This window comes from Triticum aestivum, chromosome 1B, assembly GCF_018294505.1.
Source record: "Triticum aestivum cultivar Chinese Spring chromosome 1B, IWGSC CS RefSeq v2.1, whole genome shotgun sequence".
Classification (NCBI taxonomy): Eukaryota; Viridiplantae; Streptophyta; class Magnoliopsida; order Poales; family Poaceae; genus Triticum; species Triticum aestivum.
The window spans coordinates 634861293-634884456 of record NC_057795.1 but is presented as its reverse complement, the minus strand read 5'-3'; the positions used below and the strand labels follow the sequence as shown (position 1 = coordinate 634884456).

At 47.2% G+C, this 23164-nt stretch overlaps 2 protein-coding genes across 3 annotated transcripts; both read right to left on the bottom strand.

Annotated features, from left to right (window-relative positions):
• Nucleotides 1-1193: 1193 nt before the first annotated feature.
• On the bottom strand, nt 1194-16460 carry LOC123143961 (60S ribosomal protein L2, mitochondrial). Of its 2 annotated transcripts, XM_044562957.1 has the most exons (4): nt 16329-16460; nt 16091-16265; nt 14198-14611; nt 1194-1961 (listed from the first exon to the last, which is right to left on the bottom strand). In XM_044562957.1, the coding sequence occupies exons 2-4, from the start codon at nt 16106-16108 to the stop codon at nt 1413-1415; spliced, it is 981 nt and encodes a 326-aa protein (XP_044418892.1). In that variant the 5' UTR covers nt 16109-16265; nt 16329-16460; the 3' UTR covers nt 1194-1412. The 2 variants fall into 2 exon arrangements, with proteins under 2 accessions (XP_044418892.1, XP_044418898.1); XM_044562963.1 differs by lacking the exon at nt 16091-16265.
• A 5273-nt stretch (nt 16461-21733) lies between these two features.
• Nucleotides 21734-22681, bottom strand: LOC123097742 (RING-H2 finger protein ATL70-like). Its single transcript, XM_044519565.1, has one exon. The coding sequence runs from the start codon at nt 22438-22440 to the stop codon at nt 21916-21918; it is 525 nt and encodes a 174-aa protein (XP_044375500.1). The 5' UTR covers nt 22441-22681; the 3' UTR covers nt 21734-21915.
• Nucleotides 22682-23164: the final 483 nt, after the last annotated feature.

Below are 23164 nucleotides of genomic sequence, written 5' to 3'. Positions count from 1 at the left end.
TACATCAGATGAGATGCGGAGAGGAAAAAAACAGAGATAGAAGAAGAAGAAGAAGAAGAAGAAGAAGAAGAAGAAGAAGAAGAAGAAGAAGAAGAAGAAGAAGAAGAAGAAGAAGAAGAAGAGAATGAGAGGAGGGGTCTGACCTCCTACAGTCTCACCATGGCCATCTAGGGTTCCTGGAGCCGTCGAGGAGGGAGGGAGGGAGCAAGGCCTGCAGCTTGTCGAGCGACTCCTGCGCCTGGTCGGAGCTTTAAGATGTTTTGGAAATTTTAAAATAACTAATGAATATTGAAAAATCATAAAAAATGAAATTATTTTTGAAATTAAAGAAAGTTTATGAGTTTTAAAACTCAGTTATTTTGGAAAACAACTCATGATTTAATAAATAAAGAAAAGGAAAAATGGGAAATAAATATAGAAGAGAAAGCCAGTAAATACCACCAGGATTCCTAAGACATCATCCCGTCAGTTATTAGTGCAAAACTGGATTGGACACGCACTGCTGCGATGGTGTATATACCACCAGGATTCATTCCAGAGGCATTGTATGATTGTATCTATAGGACATAGAAGTGGCAAGTTAATCATGATAACTTTCAACATGATGGATCTACACTAACAAAGGCACACAAAGATCAGAATCAACTTCAGACAGATACACTCAATAAACCATATATATAGGTATGTAGCTCAACACATGCATGTTTCTGAAGATGGAACAGCAGCTACAGAAACTACTAGAAAGCAAATTTCAGCAGCAGCAGCAGCAGCTAAACAAATCATGTAAAATTTGCGCGCTGCAGGCAAAAAAGCAAACAGCTAGCCAAGTTAAAACTCTGCCATAATTCTGCAAAACTGGACTGGACACGCGCTGCTGCAAGGTAATATACTGACTGACTGAACACCACCAGGATTCATTCAGTCCAGAGGCATTGTAGTATCATCAAGTATGAATGACAAATCAATCAATCATGCTAGCTTTCAACATGATGATGGATTTACACCAACAGAAATTACACTTATCTGAATCACTGAATAAACTATATATATATGCAGCTCGTCACATGCATGCTTTTTGATGATGGAATAGCAGCTGCAGAAACTTGAACTAAATATAAGCACATCATCATTTTGTTCCCTCCCAGTTTGCTTAACCAGACAGAGCAAATTATCAATCACAAGAAACACGCCTAAAGAAATCAATGGAGAAATGCCAAGAAGTAATACAGTAAACTGGGCGCATGCAGGTCCAAACATCATCTGTTATAGTGCTGCAGCAGAAACTGTTCGCAAACAAACAAAAAAGGAAAAAACGAGTCACAGTCCTTTGTGATCGACCCATAGCCACATCAAGATCCTGCCTACTACCTTGCCTTGGAGCAGCAACTGACGGCTTCCATGAAGATCATCAATCAATCACGGGACAACTGAGCTTTTGGCTTCTTGGGCACGGTCCGGTACCCAGCCTTGGTGGGCTTCCCCCAGGGCGACACCGAGGGCCTGCCGCCCTTGGTGCGCCCCTCGCCTCCTTCATGGGGATGGTCCACCGGGTTCATCGCGACACCACGGACGACCGGGCGCCTGCCCAGCCACCGGCTGTGCCCCGCCTTCCTCAGCTTCCGCGCGCCGTGGGTGGGGTTGGAGACGATGCCGATGGTGGCCCGGCAGCGGGAGTCGATCAGCTTCTCGACGCCCGACGGCAGCCGCACAAGGCACTGCGTGGCCGACTCCTTGACCACCTTGGCGTAGGCTCCGGCGGCCCGCACGAGCTTCGCACCCTGGCCGTGGCGCAGCTCGATGCTGTGCACCCATGTTCCCATGCGGATGTCAGACAACGGCATGCAGTTTCCCACCTTGGAATTGAGGTCCAGTAGGTCGGCAGGCATGAGCGGTGCTGCCATAGGAACCGCCGCATCATTTGCTTGATCATCAGTGCCCTCCTCTTCGCCTTCTTGGCTGGCTTTGTGTAACGCCCCGGATACAACTTTTCATATTCGTAACTCCGACTCTTGCCTTTTTCCGGAGATGTGATTTATTATTTCCTCCGCGGTTGGGTTTTTGTCTGTTGTTTTGTCTTTTATTCTTGTTATATGCATCTCGTCTCACAGCATCATGCGCATTGCATCGGCATCGTTTTCATAAAACTTGCATCCGTTCTGGTTCCGCCGGTTCTCTCCGTTGTCCGTTCTGAGCCCGACCACACTCGCACGCGCCCGCGGCACCTCCAAAATATTATTTTATAAGTGGCATAAAAATGTTCTCGGAATGGGATGGGACTTGTCGTGCGGTCTTATTATAGTGTAGACAGGCCGTCTGCCAAGTTTCGTCGCATTCGGAGTCCATCTGATAGCCCAACCATTAAATGTATAGCGGTACCGTTGCCGGTACCTTCGTCGGACGTTTTCGGTCTCCGAAAATCGTGCCGGGCTGCCTTCTCCTCTCTCTTCTCAGCCCAACCCCCTCTTTGCACAACCACAGACCCCCTCGTGTGCGCGCCCGAAAGTTGTCCTGAACCCGACCCGCTCTATCGTTACCGTTGGATCCGAATCATCCCCAAATATCCCGAAAGTATCTTCGTTTCTTTGTTGGTTTCTCCCTAGTCTATTTTTTTCCGTCCGTCCGATTACGATCGGAGGGAGGAGATAGCCCCTAGCCTAACCTACCCGCTATATATACTAGTCTAAACCAAGACCAAATCCCTAATTTCTAGGGATCTTCCTAGCCGCCGCAGCCACCTCTCTCCCGCATCCACCTCGGGATCCTCCCATTCCCCATCGAGCCAATCGCCAGCCTCTTTCCCGATCCACCCCTCGCCGAGCCTTCGTACAGCAGCCAGCCCGCGCCCGATCCAGGATGGATCGAGGCCACGGTCTAGCACGCCTCTGCCCCCTCTGCCACCGAGTGCGACCCGCCTTCGTCTCCTCCACCCCGCTGGCGAACCCAGCCACCAAAGCCACGCCGCCGGCCTCGTCCCTGCTCGTGCCTCCTCCTCCCTTGGTCCTGGACGCGTCCGGCCGCCCGCAGCCGTCGCCGTCCGCGCCTGCAGCAGCCAGCAGCTGCAGCCCGAGCTCCTCTGCTCGCGCACAAGCTTCGCGACTCCGACGGCCCCTTCGTCAGCCTTGTCGCCGCCGTCGACCCGCAGGCCAGCGCCTTGCCTCCTCCTCCCGTCTTCTCCTTCGGCTTCATCTCTCTCTCTAATCCCTCTCTCTCCCAGATACTCCGTCGCCATGGACGCCCGCCGCTGCTTCGTCCTGGAACGGATCCTCGTCGCCCCGAGCTCGTGCAAGCTGTGGAGCCCCGCCGCCGCCAGGAACGGGCTCCCCGCGCCCTGGATCCGGTCAATCCGACCTTCCCCATGCCCAAGACCTCGCCGCCCCTTCGCTCTGCTCCCGGTCACCGGCGCCTGCTCGCCTCCTCTGCATCGCCCTGCTTCCCCTGCAACGAACGAGGAGAGGCATCGTCCCCGCGTTGACCGATCCCGCGCCCCTCACTTCTGCGTCCAGGAGCAGCCTAGCTCCCTTCGTCCGCTCCAAGGCCCAGGGCTGCGTGGCCCAGCACCGCGCCAAGGCCCAGCCCAGCTACCGCAGCCCCATGCCGGCCTCCTCCAGATCTGACTGGGCCGAGCCCATGGGTGAGGCCACTCCCCCAGCGCCTCTTGTTTTTTTACTGATGGGCCTGCTCCAAGTTCAGTTTCGGCCCGTGTAGGTTTTTTTTCAGTCCTGTGATTTTAGCAATTATCCGAGGATTTGCAGTTTTGCAGAATAGTCCCCCTAGTTCATGCATTTAATAACTCACTAACCGTGCATCGGTTCCAAATAAGTTATATATGAAACTTGCTTAGAATTTCGTGTAGATTAATAATATCCAACTTTCATCCATGTTTGAAATGTCTAAAATGATGTTTGCATTAATTTGCTCATATGCCATGTTAACATGATTTAATTCATAACTAAATAACCGTAGCTCCAAATCTAACAAACTTTATATGTAAATGGGGTAGAAAAATGCCTAGTTTAACATGGTGGCTTTACTATGCATGTTTAAAAACTATAAAATTATGTTTAGGGCAGAACAGTACCAAACCTAATATATGCATATGAGGAGTTTCCGGAATTGTTGTTCGTTGCTTCCGGCCTCATTTAACCTTGACTAGATAGGTAGTTTACATTTGCTTCACCTCTTGCCGTGTTAATCAACATTTAATATTGTTGGGTACATAAACGAGATCAAACTAAATAATTGATGTGGTGCTCTGTCAATATGCATCCCGATGCATATTGAGCTCCACTTAATTTGTAGGATTGCTTGTGCATTTTGCCATGCCGTGCCTCATTAAACCGGACATGCATCATACTCGTTTGTGCTTCATGCCATGTTGATGTGTTTGTTGTTTACTATGTTGTTTGCTTCTTTCCGGTGTGCTTCTTCGGGTTGTTTCCGACAACGTCGCGTTTGTGAGGAACCGTTCGTCTACGTCCGTTTGTCTTCTTCATGGACTCGTTCTTCTTCCTTGCGGGATTTAAGGCAAGATGATCATTCCCTCGAAATCACTACTATCTTTGCTATGCTAGTTTGCTCGCTCTTGCTATGCCAATGCTTCGATGCCTACCATTTGCTTGTCAGCCTCCCAATTGCCATGTCAAACCTCTAACTCACCATGTCCTAGCAAACCGTTGATTGGCTATGTTACCGCTTGCTCAGCCCCTCTTATAGCGTTGCTAGTTGCAGGTGAAGTTGAAGATTTCTCCATGGTGGACAGGATTTTGGTTGGGATATCACAATATATTTTATATAATTAATGCATCTATATACTTGGTAAAGGGTGGAAGGCTTGGCCTTTTTCCTGGTGTTTTGTTCCACTCTTGCCGGCCTAGTTTCCGTCATACCGGTGTTATGTTCCCGGATTTTGCGTTCCTTACGCGGTCGGGTGATTTATGGGACCCCCTTGACAGTTCGCTTTGAATAAAACTCCTCCAGCAAGGCCCAACATTGACTTTTACCATTTGCCTCACCACCACCTACTTTTCCCTTGGGAGTCGCTCTCTCGAGGGTCATCTTTATTATAGCCCCCCCGGGCCAGTGCTTGTCTAAGTGTTGGTCCGAACCAGAGCCACTTGCAGCGCCACCTCGGGGAAACTCGAGGTCTGGTTTTAGTTGTACGTAGTGTTCATCCGGTGTTGCCCTGAGAACGAGATATGTGCAGCTCCTATCGGGATTGTCGGCGCATCGGGCGGTCTTGCTGGTCTTGTTTTACCATTGTCGAAATGTCTTGTAAACCGGGATTCCGAGTCTGATCGGGTCTTCCTGGGAGAAGGTCTATTCCTTCGTTGATCGCGAGAGCTTGTCATGGGCTAAGTTGGGACACCCCTGCAGGGTATAATCTTTCGAAAGCCGTGCCTGCGGTTATAGGCAGATGGAATTTGTTAATGTCCGGTTGTAGATAACTTGACACCAGATCCGATATAAAACGCATCAACTGCGTGTGTAACCGTGATGGTCTCTTTCCGGCGGAGTCCGGGAAGTGAACACGGTTGTTGGAGTTATGCTTGACGTAAGTAGTCCAGGATCACTTCTTGATCATACTTTTATCGACCGTGCTTTGCCTTCTCTTCTCGCTCTCAGTTGCGTATGTTAGCCACCATATATGCTAGTCGCTTGCTGCAGCTCCACCTCATACCTTTACCTTACCCATAAGCTTAAATAGTCTTGATCGCGAGGGTGTGAGATTGCTGAGTCCCTGTGGCTCACAGATACTTCCAAAACCAGCTTGTAGGTGCCGATGAGTCCGTGCAGATGACGCAACCAAGCTCAGGAGGAGCTCGATGACGACCTTGTCCTTTGTGTTGTTTCGTTCTAGTTGATCAGTAGTGGAGCCCAGTTGGGGTCGATCGGGGACCTTTGTCGCATTTGGGGTTCTTCTTTTATTTTGGTTCCGTAGTCGGACCATGAGTGTATTTGATTGATGTAATGTTTATTTATGTAATGGTGTGAAGTGGCGATTGTAAGCCAACTATGTATCTCTTTCCCTTATGTATTACATGGGTTGTGTGACGATTACCTCACTTGCGACATATGCCTTCAATGCGATTATGTCTCTAAGTCGTGCCTCGACACGTGGGAGCTATAGTCGCATCGAGGGTGTTACAAGTTGGTAATCAGAGCCTTCCCCGACCTTAGGAGCCCCATTGCTTGATCGTTTTTAGTGGCCGAGTTGTGTCTAGAAAAATGTTTTGAGTCATTTAGGAATTATATATCGGAGAGTTTAGGAATTCTTTTTACTCCTCAGTCCCTTCGTCACTCTTGCGAGGCATCCTGACGTAGAGTTTTGACTCTTCTCTTCTCAAATTTCACTAAAAAAATTTAGGATCACGCGGGTATCTTGGAATCGTTCCGATGGTTTTATGATGAGATCATTGTCTTGGTGCCTCCTGTCAGGGGTTTTGTGGAAGTGTCCCGGGGAGTTGAGCTCTGAGGTGTTGTCATCATAATTTTATCGTTGCAGTTCTGGAATACCTGAGATTTGCCGACATCGAAAATCTCTTTTATGCAGTTGTTGGTGAGATAACCCCGATAACCCAGTACTGGGGCGAGCTCGGGAGTATTGCCATAACTCGTATAACGGATGCTTTTCGAAGGTTGAGGTACACGATTTCCGAAGGTTTCTTGGTTATGTGTTGACGGATGGATACAGCTTGGATGTAGGTATTGTTAGTTTGGGTGAGATATATTGCTTCCCCTGTATCCCCAACACCAGATTGCATAACCAGAAAGTTTCGGGAGTTTTATAGGTGGGAATTCAAGTAGCTCCTAGAATATCTTTTCGACAGATGCATGATATGAGATTGGGGTTCGACGTCTAGTGGTCCGCCTTTCCACGGTCGTTTTTACAGTGGTCTCGTTGTGTCTTAAAGAACCCTTGGCTATGCTGGTTCGGGGACACTTCGTATGTCATGTGCACTGCCTTGTACATGATGGTGCTGTACACTCGAGCCCGTGTGGGCCCCACCACGAAAACTTCGGACGGAATCTCTATCATATGTTTGTTCCGGCTTATTCTGCAAGCCAATCCTTTGTTTTGTTTTATTTGTGGTATTCGAGTTGCTTCGAGTCAAATGTTGAATCCATACCTTTCTTAAATGGTGTTCTCATATTTCTATGGGAGTGCTAATCCTTTCGATCATCGAGATTGTCATGTCAATTCTTTCCAACCGGTGTGCTTCTTTTCAAGTGGATCCGATCATTTCAACATTCGCAAGATCACCTCTCAGTTTTCTCAACGGTGTTTGTTTCATCCGTCCCAAGTTGTCTTTGTTTTCCCGCCCTCCCACCCCTTTTTCTTCAAGGACTCATTTATTTTAATCAAGTATCCATTTATTCATGTGAAGTCACTTCACTCTTTTCGATCAATGTTCTGATCCGGTGATCCCTCGTGAAGATGCTCACGAGCTTCAAGTTCATCATCCTTCATTATTGTTTCTTCTCCGGTGGTGTTAATTTCAAGCTTTCGGTGTTGATCATATTTTTTTTCCTCGTGTCAAATGCTTGTTCATACCGGTGCACCTCTTAATCTTTCACTTCTCGCTTTTCATTTGTTCTGGAGTGCTCAAGATATCTCGAAGACTTGTGTTTCCATTCTCAATCCGTTCAAGATATTTCGAGGTTGTTATCTCATTCAAGCCATTTAATTCAACCGGTGCAATCCCCCCTTTCAATCAATTGTTCAACGGTGTTTTCTTTTGAGTGGGCCCTAACCCACAGGTTTTTTTCCCAGGATCTTACCTGACTCTTCTAATTATTCTGGTGCTATTCCCAAATTCTTTTCAAAGTGTGACGTAAGAATGGATTCCATCAGTCACATGCCTTCTCCAAGATCGCTTTGAAATATTTTCATCGTTGGTTCAACCTTTCCAATTTTCATTCCGGAGTATCTCAACAATTCATGGTGGTTCTCATCATCTTTCTCAACTTTTGAAGACCGAAGAAGGATTTCTCTTAAATCTTGGTCCATTCTCTTGAAGATTCATGGTTCTAGCTTGATGCTATCCTCATAATTGTTTTGATTGTGACAATTCTTTTCAACCATCTGATGCATTTCAGGAGTTGCTTCCTTTCTTGATAATCCGAATGCCATCATTTCTGAATATTACTCATTCTCAACCTTCAACTCTTGTTCTCCAAATCTTACCGGTGATTCGTTCATATACCCTCTAGTCAGCTCATGATCTCTTCGTTCTCATGTTTCTAAATCGCCTCAAGTATCTTCATTCGTTTTCCAATTCTTCCCGGTGAATTGTGCCTTTGTTACTTTCATTTTCAATTCTTACGGTGGTTCGTTCAAGAGTTCTCTTTCCTTGGTTATCATATCAATTCATTCGTTGTTTCCAAATTCCACCGGTGGTTCATGAAGATTTTCTAAAGTTTGCGCCATATCTATCTTGATCCTTTCTATGAGAATAAGTAGTATGCCAAATCTGTTGCTTGTCATCAATTTAAATTGGTGAAGGATAGGCATGACATAATTCTTATTCTTGTTTCATCCAAGTGATTAATTCCTTCTTCCAGAGATTGTTCATGATGAAGTAATTCTCGGTTCTAATATTCATCTTTTCTTTCCGGAGTTCCAAGTTTTCTTGGTTATATCGTCGCAAAGCTCCATCTAAATCATCACAAGGCTCACCTTGTTCTTTCAACTTCTCTTTCTTTCTATCATTCTTTTATTACCGGAGTTCTCCATGGAAGATCTACATGATGGTTCATCAAGGATTCCTTTCATTCTTCATTTGTTCTTCAAAATTTCTCTCGAAGCTAAGATCCGCCAAGCTATACTCAAAAGTAAACATGGTGCTCAACACATGTTTTGTTTTGAGGAGTTCAAGTATTCTTCATCTTGCATTCTGAAGTGCAATTCTTTCTACCTTATCTTTTGAGGTGGTGTCATGTCATTCTTGACAATTCGAGTTCGTGTTTGATGATTCATATGTTGTCAAGAATGAGGTAGTTAAACCCATCAACTCCTTCGAGCATGAGTTCTTCTCAGTCCAATCAACTTCTTCTTTGGAGTTATCTTGGTATAGATTTCACCTAAAGCCTTCCATTGGGAATGTTGCTATTTGTGGTGCTTATCATTGATCCAAGCTTTCTCCATATCCTTCTCGGTGAAAGAGGTTTTTCGTCTCTTCGTTGATCTCAAACGAGCAATTGTTTTTCGTTAGTGGCAGAATGTCATCTCATAGTCTTGCGATGTTTCCATAAGCCCACTACAAGCTTATTCTTTTCGTTGTTGGTTTTCCAACAACTCCGTTATAACCTTCTTGGAAGGGCGCTTTCCAAGTTCATTTGTGGCAGCAATTGTCATTTTCTTCTCCGTTCTTTTCATTCCAATGATCTATCTTCTATTTCTTCTTTCGGAGGCAATGTGATGTTGCTCTCTTCGCTCATCATCCCGAATTGTGAGGATCGTGTTTTTTTTCGTGCTTATCCATTTAACCGGACTGTTGTGTCATCTCTTCAAGTTCTTTCATCTTGTCAAGTTTTGCCTCTCTTTTCAACCTGAGTGCTGTCTGAAATCCTTCTTACCCATTATGCCACTCTTTCAATAGTTCCGAAGGCAGTGTGTTGTTGATTTCATCAAGTATCATCCCATCTTCTCAAGTTCATGTTCAATTTCTTCCATTTACAGTCGGAGTGCTGTCAAAATTATATCATTCTTATTCATTCTTATCTCGTTTCAACCAGAGTGGTTTCAATTCCTTCTTGTCCATTGTGCTCATCAATCATGTCTTTGCAACCTTCAAGTTCTCGTTATGTTCCTTGTTCCTCTTTTCTAACGGACTGTTTGCAATCTTGGTCATCTCCGTTGTTTTGTTTCTTTCAATTTGTTCAACCTCTCAAGGTTCGTGGTTTCACTCATTGGTCGAAGAAGCAACTTAGTTTTACCTCTTCTCTTCCTTTTCCTTTTCCCTCCGGTGCCATCCTAGATCTCGGGACGAGATCCTCTCGTAGTGGTGGAGTGTTGTAACGCCCCGGATACAACTTTTCATATTCGTAACTCCGACTCTTGCCTTTTTCCGGAGATGTGATTTATTATTTCCTCCGTGGTTGGGTTTTTGTCTGTTGTTTTGCCTTTTGTTCTTGTTATGCATCTCGTCTCACAGCATCATGCGCATTGCATCGGCATCGTTTTCATAAAACTTGCATCCGTTCTGGTTCCGCCGGTTCTCTCCGTTGTCCGTTCTGAGCCCGACCACACTCGCACGCGCCCGCGGCACCTCCAAAATATTATTTTATAAGTGGCATAAAAATGTTCTCGGAATGGGATGGGACTTGTCGTGCGGTCTTATTATAGTGTAGACAGGCCGTCTGCCAAGTTTCGTCGCATTCGGAGTCCATCTGATAGCCCAACCGTTAAATGTATAGCGGTACCGTTGCCGGTACCTTCGTCGGACGTTTTCGGTCTCCGAAAATCGTGTCGGGCTGCCTTCTCCTCTCTCTTCTCAGCCCAACCCCCTCTTTGCACAACCACAGACCCCCTCGTGTGCGCGCCCGAAAGTTGTCCTGAACCCGACCCGCTCTGTCGTTACCGTTGGATCCGAATCATCCCCAAACATCCCGAAAGTATCTTCGTTTCTTTGTTGGTTTCTCCCTAGTCTATTTTTTTCCGTCCGTCCGATTACGATCGGAGGTAGGAGATAGCCCCTAGCCTAACCTACCCGCTATATATACTAGTCTAAACCAAGACCAAATCCCTAATTTCTAGGGATCCTCCTAGCCGCCGCAGCCACCTCTCTCCCGCATCCACCTCGGAATCCTCCCATTCCCCATCGAGCCAATCGCCAGCCTCTTTCCCGATCCACCCCTCGCCGAGCCTTCGTACAGCAGCCAGCCGGCGCCCGATCCAGGATGGATCGAGGCCACGGTCTAGCACGCCTCTGCCCCCTCTGCCACCGAGTGCGACCCGCCTTCGTCTCCTCCACCCCGCCGGCGAACCCAGCCACCAAAGCCACGCCGCCGGCCTCGTCCCTGCTCGTGCCTCCTCCTCCCTTGGTCCTGGACGCGTCCGGCCGCCCGCAGCCGTCGCCGTCCGCGCCCGCAGCAGCCAGCAGCTGCAGCCCGAGCTCCTCTGCTCGCGCACAAGCTTCGCGACTCCGACGGCCCCTTCGTCAGCCTTGTCGCCGCCGTCGACCCGCAGGCCAGCGCCTTGCCTCCTCCTCCCGTCTTCTCCTTCGGCTTCCTCTCTCTCTCTCTAATCCCTCTCTCTCCCAGATACTCCGTCGCCATGGACGCCCGCCGCTGCTTCGTCCTGGAACGGATCCTCGTCGCCCCGAGCTCGTGCAAGCTGTGGAGCCCCGCCGCCGCCAGGAACGGGCTCCCCGCGCCCTGGATCCGGTCGATCCGACCTTCCCCATGCCCAAGACCTCGCCGCCCCTTCGCTCTGCTCCCGGTCACCGGCGCCTGCTCGCCTCCTCTGCATCGCCCTGCTTCCCCTGCAACGAACGAGGAGAGGCGTCGTCCCCGCGTTGACCGATCCCGCGCCCCTCACTTCTGCGTCCAGGAGCAGCCCAGCTCCCTTCGTCCGCTCCAAGGCCCAGCGCTGCGTGGCCCAGCACCGCGCCAAGGCCCAGCCCAGCTACCGCAGCCCCATGCCGGCCTCCTCCAGATCTGACTGGGCCGAGCCCATGGGTGAGGCCACTCCCCCAGCGCCTCTTGTTTTTTTACTGATGGGCCTGCTCCAAGTTCAGTTTCGGCCCGTGTAGGTTTTTTTTCAGTTCTGTGATTTTAGCAATTATCCGAGGATTTGCAGTTTTGCAGAATAGTCCCCCTAGTTCATGCATTTAATAACTCACTAACCGTGCATCGGTTTGAAATAAGTTATATATGAAACTTGCTCAGAATTTCGTGTAGATTAATAATATCCAACTTTCATCCATGTTTGAAATGTCTAAAATGATGTTTGCATTAATTTGCTCCTATGCCATGTTAACATGATTTAATTCATAACTAAATAACCGTAGCTCCAAATCTAACAAACTTTATATGTAAATGGGGTAGAAAAATGCCTAGTTTAACATGGTGGCTTTACTTTGCATGTTTAAAAACTATAAAATTATGTTTAGGGCAGAACAGTACCAAACCTAATATATGCATATGAGGAGTTTCCGGAATTGTTGTTCGTTGCTTCCGGCCTCATTTAACCTTGACTAGATAGGTAGTTTACATTTGCTTCACCTCTTGCCATGTTAATCAACATTTAATATTGTTGGGTACATAAACGAGATCAAACTAAATAATTGATGTGGTGCTCTGTCAATATGCATCCCGATGCATATTGAGCTCCACTTAATTTGTAGGATTGCTTGTGCATTTTGCCATGCCGTGCCTCATTAAACCGGACATGCATCATACTCGTTTGTGCTTCATGCCATGTTGATGTGTTTGTTGTTTACTATGTTGTTTGCTTCTTTCCGGTGTGCTTCTTCGGGTTGTTTCCGACAACGTCGCGTTTGTGAGGAACCGTTCGTCTACGTCCGTTTGTCTTCTTCATGGACTCGTTCTTCTTCCTTGCGGGATTTAAGGCAAGATGATCATACCCTCGAAATCACTACTATCTTTGCTATGCTAGTTTGCTCGCTCTTGCTATGCCAATGCTTCGATGCCTACCATTTGCTTGTCAGCCTCCCAATTGCCATGTCAAACCTCTAACTCACCATGTCCTAGCAAACCGTTGATTGGCTATGTTACCGCTTGCTCAGCCCCTCTTATAGCGTTGCTAGTTGCAGGTGAAGTTGAAGATTTCTCCATGGTGGACAGGATTTTGGTTGGGATATCACAATATATCTTATATAATTAATGCATCTATATACTTGGTAAAGGGTGGAAGGCTTGGCCTTTTGCCTGGTGTTTTGTTCCACTCTTGCCGGCCTAGTTTCCGTCATACCGGTGTTATGTTCCCGGATTTTGCGTTCCTTACGCGGTCGGGTGATTTATGGGACCCCCTTGACAGTTCGCTTTGAATAAAACTCCTCCAGCAAGGCCCAACATTGACTTTTACCATTTGCCTCACCACCACCTACTTTTCCCTTGGGAGTCGCTCTCTCGAGGGTCATCTTTATTATAGCCCCCCCCCGGGCCAGTGCTTGTCTAAGTGTTGGTCCGAACCAGAGCCACTTGCAGCGCCACCTCGGGGAAACTCGAGGTCTGGTTTTAGTTGTACGTAGTGTTCATCCGGTGTTGCCCTGAGAACGAGATATGTGCAGCTCCTATCGGGATTGTCGGCGCATCGGGCGGTCTTGCTGGTCTTGTTTTACCATTGTCGAAATGTCTTGTAAACCGGGATTCCGAGTCTGATCGGGTCTTCCTGGGAGAAGGTCTATTCCTTCGTTGATCGCGAGAGCTTGTCATGGGCTAAGTTGGGACACCCCTGCAGGGTATAATCTTTCGAAAGCCGTGCCTGCGGTTATAGGCAGATGGGAATTGTTAATGTCCGGTTGTAGATAACTTGACACCAGATCCGATATAAAACGCATCAACTGCGTGTGTAACCGTGATGGTCTCTTTCCGGCGGAGTCCGGGAAGTGAACACGGTTGTTGGAGTTATGCTTGACGTAAGTAGTCCAGGATCACTTCTTGATCATACTTTTATCGACCGTGCTTTGCCTTCTCTTCTCGCTCTCAGTTGCGTATGTTAGCCACCATATATGCTAGTCGCTTGCTGCAGCTCCACCTCATACCTTTACCTTACCCATAAGCTTAAATAGTCTTGATCGCGAGGGTGTGAGATTGCTGAGTCCCTGTGGCTCACAGATACTTCCAAAACCAGCTTGTAGGTGCCGATGAGTCCGTGCAGATGACGCAACCAAGCTCAGGAGGAGCTCGATGACGACCTTGTCCTTTGTGTTGTTTCGTTCTAGTTGATCAGTAGTGGAGCCCAGTTGGGGTCGATCGGGGACCTTTGTCGCATTTGGGGTTCTTCTTTTATTTTGATTCCGTAGTTGGACCATGAATGTATTTGATCGATGTAATGTTTATTTATGTAATGGTGTGAAGTGGCGATTGTAAGCTAACTATGTATCTTTTTCCCTTATGTATTACATGGGTTGTGTGACGATTACCTCACTTGCGACATATGCCTTCAATGCGATTATGTCTCTAAGTCGTGCCTCGACACGTGGGAGCTATAGTCACATCGAGGGTGTTACACTTTGCGGAACAGCTCTTGGAACCGCAGGAAGGAATCAGCGTTGTGGGCAGGCCGCATCAAGGAGCCGGTCGTGGAAGGTTTGGAGGAGTCGCTGTTCACCACCATGCTGCCCGGCTCCATTTGATGGCTGACTATTATGTAATTGACAGGCGCACGCTCGGCCTTGTATGATGCATCCTTTTGAGGTACCCCTTCGATCCATCGGAGAAGAGCGATCCGAGAAGAACGATTAGGGTCGTACTCAATCCTTTCCACAACGCCAACAGAACAAGTGTTCCTTTTGAGGTCAATGTCCCTAAGCGATCGCTTGGATCCACCCCCTTGGTGAAAAGAAGTGATCCGCCCGGAAGAGTTCCTCCCGGCGGTGAAGGTCTTGCCGGTCAAGGCTTTGGCCAAGGTCTTGAACTTCTGCATCTGCAGGCATAATAAGAATTGCCAAAGAGACCGTAAGCTTCAAGGACTAGAGATAAAACAGCATGTATTAGCAGCAAGTAGACAAGCCTCCATATATCAAGCCCTAAATGATGAATGAACTGGCCAGAAAGAATCAACAACAGAAAATAGCGACATACATTTCTATCGATCTTAAGACCACAAGTGACGAACACCTAGGTTTACTGATTAAAAAGAAACATCGTGATCATGTTATTCCATCTGGTCCAGAGCAAAAGATGAAGCAGCTTGTGTTTCATAAGAGAAGTCCCAAACTTGTACGTTTCTTATTCAGCAACATTCTTCAGTTTGGCAGCAAAACTCACAAGAGAGAGAAGTTCCAAACTTGTATGTTTCTTATCCAGCAACATTCAGATAATCAGATTGGCAGTAAGATTCACAAGATCGGTTCCAGACTTTTATTTTTCTTATTCAACAGCATTCAGATTGGCAGGAAGAGACGCGCTAGTACAATACAGTTGCCCAATTCACTAGACGAAACAACGTTTAGCTCTCTCCGAATCTGAGTCCAAAGAACTTATCTCAATTCAGTCCCAGCACGGAAGCCGAGGTGCAGCTAAGAACTAAGCAGATCTACAGGAACTGGGTGTCGACTGAAGTAAGACTTAGAAGAAAAGAAACACATTTTACAGGCGGAATTCGGCCTGGGCAGCATCGATTCAAGCACAACGGGTTTGGTGAGGGATCAATAGCTCCAGCGGGTTTCTCCTGAGAAACAAAATCACTCGAGCGACGCTACACCCTGTTTGTCGTGTGAGATAAGCAGCAAAACCAAACACGCGCATCTGGTACACATCCGGCAGCGCACGTAAGCATTTATTAGCAGCAAGTGGATAAGCTTCCATGCATCTATCTAAAGGATGAACGAACTAACCATGAAGAATCAACAGAAAGTAGTGACAAATATTTCTATCGATCTTAAGACCACAGGTGACCAACACCTAGCTTTACTGATGAAAAAGAAACATCGAGACCAAGCCATTCCATCTGATCCAGAGCAAAAGATCAAGCAGCTTAGGTTTGAATCCAAACCAGAACACAAGCTAGTGCTAAATTTGAATATTGCCCACCACTCAGATTGGCGGCGAAATTCATAAGAGAAGTTCAAACTTTTATGTTTCTTATTCAGCAACATTCAGATTGGCAGGAAGAGAAACACTACAATATAGAATTGCCCGGTCCACTAGCAAAAACATTTAACTCCCCTGAATCAGAGTCCAGAGAACTTATAATAATTCAGTTTCAACACAGAAGCTCAAGTACAATTAAGAACTAGGCAGAACTACAGAAATTGGATATATTGGGTGAAGTAATATATTGCAGCGTTTGTATCTTTCTCCAGCCTGACTACCCAGGCGTCTCTACAATCTACTTCCTCCTACCCTGCTTTTCCCTTCTGTTATAGAAAAGTTATACTATTTTGTACTCGGATCGATAAACCTGAAATAAATCATGCATCAGGTCTCCCCCCCGTCCCAAAATCTCCAGGCGACCAGATAATGGGAGCGGGGCCACGGCGCGGAGGGGCTGGAGGGCGTCCGGCGAGCAAGCGACAGAACGGGGGATCGGGGTCGGGGAAGGATCCACGAGCGAGGGCCTGGCTCTACAGGAGCTCCTGCAGCACCATCAAACTGAATGCGGATGGACGGATGGATCGGAGCGGAGAGGGACGGCGTACCTGAGCGACGGGCGACAGCCGGAAGGCGGCGGCGCGGGGAGGAGAGGAGGAAGACGGCGGCGGCGTGGGGAGTGGAAGGAGAGGAGGAGCAAGGGGAAATGGATCTCGCTGTGCTGGGCTGGACTGGACTGGGCCTCGGGTGGTTGTAGCGGCAGGCCCGGTGGCTTGTCCATGTCTATCGTTTTGGCTTTCGCAACCCCATAACTCAAATGTAATCCCACTATCTGTGGTCTTTGATGAATAAAAAGTTGCATTACCCCTTAAAAAAACGGCTGCTTTAAAGCAAATCGAAATATTCCTTGAAGTTAAGACTCTTTTTTTTCTATGAACTCAAAAAAAAATTGGGACTCTTTTTTTCAAACAGAAGTAACCACATGTTTATTAAACAAACTTGGTACTACAAATATTGCCAACAAAAAAAACAATGGTACAGGATTCTCAAAAAAAAAAAACTTGGTAATAAGAGGGCACACGTGGGCACTCTTACAGACAAACAGTGATACATGATATTTGAAGAAGATTGCACAAAAGACCCCGAACACAAGAAGATGGAGATCCATGCACCCTTCCTGATCGGACTCCATCGCCACCTGGAGTGGCATGACCCGACATCGCCGATTCGAACCCTGACGAGACGAAGAGGCCACATGCTTTGAAGCGCTATAGATTGGAGCTCTTCTACAGGGCCAAATTATCCTGACATGGTGTCGATCCCGCCACCGATGTGACGCCTCCGCGAGTACAAAGGCCCATGTTATTTACTTGATGTGGCCATTTCCCCTCTCGTCACTCGAGTGACAGACGGAGTGGTCTCTCGTTGCTCGAGATCAGGTTCGTGACTCCATGGACTACAAATGTGCGGTGGCGCAAGGCCCTATTGCCCCTTGGTGGTCATGAGACTCGTAGCTTGGAATTGCTGAGGAATGAGGCAAGGCCTCGAGAATGAAAGAAGGGGAAATAATGGCATTCCTTGCAAGCTCATCCGTTCCTTGCTTGCTCATGGGAGTGATGAGGAGCCCCAATGGGGACACGAGGTTGAGATGGCGATCTGGGTGACACATCGGTCATAGGAGAGCCAATTGCAAGATCTAAGGCAAATAAAAAAATCAAACTTGATATTTGTCATGCTAGCAGGCAAATACTCCCTCTAAATTTATATACAAGGTCACTTCATCTTTCTATCAAATTTTGCATTATAATTTTGGTCAAGGAAATATGGGTTGCATGTCATGTCACAAAAAAAATATTATTGCAAAGTTTTTTAAATGTGAATCAATGGCATACTTTTTTTTGGCATGTACTATTTTGTTGGTAAAGTTAATGGTCAAAGTTAGACATAAAATTGTGAAGTGGCATTGTATTAGTAGACCCAAGGGAGTAACTTTTTTAAACCATGTACGTTTCGTCCGCTACTGAATCTTAAAAATATGGCTGATCAAATTTGTCTTCTTCAACAATATCACCAATTTACTGACTAAACTAACCTCATACACGAATTTACATCTGCAAAAAACAACATTCACTAACATCTAGCTACAACACTTATCACCTTCTAATTACACTAGTATAACGCCCGTGCGTTGCCACGGGCTCTTTAAAATTTATAGTCAGTATCTTTCATTTATCATCCCCTCATATTGGGTGATTATGGGGTGCTCTAATTAGAAACACAACAATCAAATATTAGAAAATTTCACCGAACGAACAACAACGAATAATACGATATCTATCAAACAAATAAAATGAGGTCATATTTTTGGTCCGTCATGCACTTCTGTTGAAAAGTGCCTATCCCTTTTAGAATCAACCCACTGTTTGCTCGCACGCAAAAAAATACATCTCTAAAGTGGGGAACCGATCGGTGCCAAAAAGAACTCAAACTCCTATCCAATCTCGACTTCGTCCTCTTCCACTTCCATTGATAAAGATGGGACGTCAAGGGTTTCATCATGATGACCTCGAGCAGCCGCCGATATCCCTCCCCACATCTACCCCTACCCCCTGCTGCCGCTTGCACTGTCCTTGCTCCTCGAGGGAGCTAGGGACACAATGTTCTCTAGGATGGGCATGACCAGATCCACGAGGAGGCCACATTCTTCCATGGGAACCCAATCAAGCACACCACCCTCCGCAACCATCCAATCCTGGCCTAACAAAGTCAAGACCCGCCATCGATCCACAAATCAGGCTTGCCGCATCCAGGTTCACTGCAAGTCTGCGACGAGTCTGTAGTCGACATCTTGACTTTGGCTATCCCCACGGAAGAATCATCGGATCCTGCTTACTTTTACCATCACTTCGTCTCTTCCCAAGGCAGCGACACCACCCAGCCAATCACCACCACCGCTTGCGGCTTGCCTACATAAAATCATGAGAAATCCCCACGGCGGTGCTGTAAGATCACCTTGGCGACCTCGACAGTGACCGACTAGTCTAAGATCTAAGCTAGCCGCTCTTTGTAGAAACCAATAGAAGTAGGCATGTGACTCAGATTTGTTCTTTGGTGTGCATGCGTTTCTTGCTGCCCACCAGCTCTTGTCTACAACTCGCCTATCTCTATACCAGCTCTTGGTCTACAACTGCCTATCTTCATGCTCGAGACGACCAAGCTCGATGCGCAAGCCGCATACGTCTGCTAGAGCTATATCCAGGCCCTATGATTTTTGGATCACTGGCACTATGGGTGCCAGGACCGGAGTCGCCCTCATCCACCAAGTGGATCAAGGAGGCCCACCACCTAGACTATACATCGCAACATTTTGTGTTTTCCTATAAAAAGTAAAGAACCTTCTCTAATAAACGTAAATATAACCTTTTGGTTTTATAGTCTCAACTTTCCTACACTCCAATACCAGAAGGATTTCTTGGTTTTATTTAATGACCTTCTTGAATGTCATTCACTTAGAAAGGTAGTAATACAATCTGTGATATTAAGGCAAATTATTAGTCATATTAAAGTGCAAAAGGCCCTATAGGAGTCAAAGCATGACTTTTATGGTTATACTGTAATTTGCAAGATCTGAGATTTATGCAAGTGTACAATTAGAGAAGAGCCAATTAAATAGATTTTCACATTCAGAATAGTACGATTAGCAGTAGCACTTCAATTTTTTCATGTTTGATCAGCTTGCTAGGTGGTTATCACTAAGCATGTTGGAACGATGAGCATAACCTAACTTAGTTCAGTACGTGTTGCTGCAAATTAGTTCAGTACGTACGAAGCTGTTGCTAATTTCAATGCCTGGTTGTTGCAAGTTTCTAATGAAAAAGTACTTCAGGTCAAAGGTCAGGGAATATACACTTATGTTATCATGGTTGTTTCCTTATAGTGAACAACTTTGATCACCACTTCAGCAGCTACTATCTATAAGAAGACATTAGCTAAGTAGATACAGGCAAAGAAAGCATGTAGGCAAAACCAGAATTAAAAACATCCTTCTCAATGGAGCTCGTGCAGTTCGGAAGACCCTAATCATCGATGAGGGACCCCTCCGATGGTAGCATGGCGTGACAATTGCCGTCAATGACGACACCCAAAGTACCTTGCATAATCCATCGATCCAGTTTGGAACAATCAAGCACATACCTTGCAAAGTGATGTGGATCTGAAGCAGAGGTGGGAAGGTAAAGGCTCAGGTGAGGTGAGGTGGAATGAGACGTTGATATAGACGTGCACGCATGAGAATAAGGCGGTGCCCAGAATGGATCTCCATCGGAGGAGGCCGGATCCGCTGGGGAGGAGGTCGCTGTAGTACCTGCCATCTGTGCGATGGATCACGGGGCTGGCAGGCAGGGGGAGGGGATAGGAGGGAGCGGGTGGGCTAGAGCGTAGATGGCAGGTGCCCCCGACGACGGCTGGGAAGGATGGTGGAGGAGGTGGATGAGGATGGCGGCGGCGGCGGCTGCGGTTGCGCCTCGTCCGCAGCCGTGCTGGTGGTGGTCGATGCGAGAGCCAGATGGCGTCGGCCAGAATCAGGCAGGGGCGACAAAGATTTAAAGGAGAGAGAGAATGGAGGCGATGAGCGATGGGAGGAAGGGCCACCGGCGATTGGGGTGGCCTCAGATCCGCCCTTCGTGGCTGCCTATTTCATGGGACGAACACCCGTGCTCATCGTCGGGCTCGCCTTCAGCCGCTGCCTCGCCGACATTCACGACGTAGAGCCCCTTCCTCCGATCCCATTTGCCAGGGAGGCAGCGCCATCCTTCATCGTAGAGAACGAGTCCACACCGAGATCCCAACCAGATCGTGATTGCGCCTCCCCAAACCGCAGCGGCACATCCCACTCCATCAACGACCAACCTATATGAGGCGGAGGGTCAGTGTAGGACGCGAGCGCCGTCACCATGGACGTGGGGGACGCCGTAGGTGGGAAGGAGGCGGCGACGGCGTCTGTGTCAGGAAGATCGCACGACGGTGGCGGCGTTTACTCGAGGGGGTCGAGAGGAGCTGCGTTTGGTGCCGGGTGGGTTCTTTGGTGCGTGCGTGGGGCTGGAGATTGTGATAGGTGATCAGGTGAGGGCGTGCCATACCTGGATCGATAGCCTTACCATACCTGGTGGTAATTTAAATTTATTACCATATTCGATATTTCCCGAGTTATGGCCTTACCATACCTGGATTGATAGCCTTTGGGGTAATTTACATTTATTACCATATAATTACCATATTCAAAATTTCCTGAGTTATGACTTTACCATACATGGATTGATTTATTACTATACGTGGATTAATTATGATTTATTACTATATGATTTATTACTATACGTGGATAGCCTTACCATACCTAGTGGTAATTTAAATTTATTACCATATTCGATATTTCTCGAGTTATGGCCTTACCATACCTGGATTGATAGTCTTTGGGGTAATTTAAATTTATTACCATATTCGATATTTCCCGATTTATGGCCTTACCATACCTGGATTGATAACCTTTGGGGTAACTTAAATTTATTACCATATTCAAAATTTCCTGAGTTATGACCTCACCATACCTGGATTGATTTATTATTATACGTGGATTAATTATGATTTATTACTATATGATTTATTACTATACGTGGATAGCCTTACCATACCTGGTGGTAATTTAAATTTATTACCATATTCGATATTTCCCGAGTTATGGCCTTACCATATCTGGATTGATAGCCTTTTGGGTAATTTAAATTTATTACCATATAATTGCCATATTCAAAATTTTCTGAGTTATGACCTTACCATACCTAGATTAATTTATTACTATACGTGGATTAATTATGATTGATTACCATAAATACGTTGGGTATTGCCGGTCAGACGAGAAAAGAGAAAAACCGGTGGGAGGGGCTGGTGGGAGGTGGGACGAAGAAAAACCGGTTGAAAATAAACCGGTTGAAAATAAACCGGTTGAAAGTGAGGGGACTATTCAACCAATTCGTCCATCAGGAGTAGAGATGTGGCATCTCGCCGTATACATAAAATTAATGGAGATGGGAAGAAAACAAAGAGCAGCCTGTCTCTGGCTGTCCAACAAAAGGAAAACACAGAGCAAGCCCAGAAGAGGTGAAGAACGCCACGTCTACGAAGAGACACCAGGGGCTCGCCTCACGCCGGCATCACCCTCACCAGCGCCAGCGGCGTCACCTCGGCGAGAGGCGTGGGCACGGGGCTGGGCAGAGGCGACGTCCGGCACACCGGGCACGTCGGCCGCTGCCGGAGCCAGGGGTCGACGCACCCGCGGTGGAACAGGTGGCCGCAGTCCGGCAGCACCCGGACCACGTCGCTGTCCGCGTACCTCTCCAGGCAGACGGCGCAGCACGCCGGCTGCTGCTCCTCCGTGGCCGGCTTCCTCGCCTCCCCGTAGACCACCGCCGGGTACGCCTCCAGCGTCGCCGCGTCGATACCGCCGATCTCGACATCGCGACGAGGTGGAATCCCGTCGGCGTTGATGGCTGCCGCGGCGGCCACGGGCATGGACGAGGCGCGGGCGCAGCAGAGGTAGACGGCGAGCGCGATGGTGAGGACGATGAGGAGGATGCCGACGGAGACGGCGAGGCCGTAGCCGAACCCGCCGACGCCGCTCGACCCGAACAGGCCGTGCGAGGCGCCGGGCGGCGCCGGGCTGCCCATCGCTCTTCTCTGGTGAGCTCGAGGACCGGCGCACGCCGGGCAGGGCAGGTAGATGGCGTGGAGACGCAGGGGGCGACGTGGCGGGTTTAGTCAATGTCAGTGTAGCTTGTTTGGTTTGTTTGATGCAAGGGTTCGATTGATCGACGTTGATGTGGATTTGTTTTCTTCTGGAAGTGCATCTTCGTGTAGTCATTTGTTTCTATTACCAGTCAAAATTTGATATTCCAGGATGACATGAGATGTGCGCAACATCTGGATTTCCCCATAGTCATTTGTTTAGTTCTACATATCGCCGGAAATCACTGGTTTTGTTTTGTTGCCTGGCTTTCTTTTATCTTTTATTTTATTTTCTTGCGAAAACCGGCTTTCAAGTACTCCCTCCAACTCCGGTCCTTTTTTTTACTTTGCATATATAAGATTTATGTAAAGTCAAAGTTTGACCAACTTTATAAGAAAAATCAACATTCACAGTATTATCATCAGATGCTTCATGAGTTTATTTTCCATACTTTTAAATAACAATACTGTAGATGTTGATATTTTTTTCACATAAATATAGTCAAACCATACAAAGTTTGACTTCACATAATTTTTATGTGCATGGTAGAAAAAGACCTGAGAGGGCACTTCCTAACGTTCTTATATTCTTGGACGGAGGAAGTATGATATTCTTTCTAGTGGATAAAATTTCGTGTGTTTGTTTTGGAAAAAAGGGATCAGCGCC

Excerpts from the sequence above, each read along its gene's own strand:
- LOC123143961 (XM_044562957.1), bottom strand. Across the intron at positions 1,962-14,197 it reads TCCAAGAGCTGTTCCGCAAA|GCCAGCCAAGAAGGCGAAGA; the intron begins GTGTAACACCCT and ends GCGTTACACAAA.
- LOC123097742 (XM_044519565.1), bottom strand. The coding sequence starts at position 22,440 with ATGGGCAGCCCGGCGCCGCCCGGCGCCTCGCACGGCCTGTTCGGGTCG.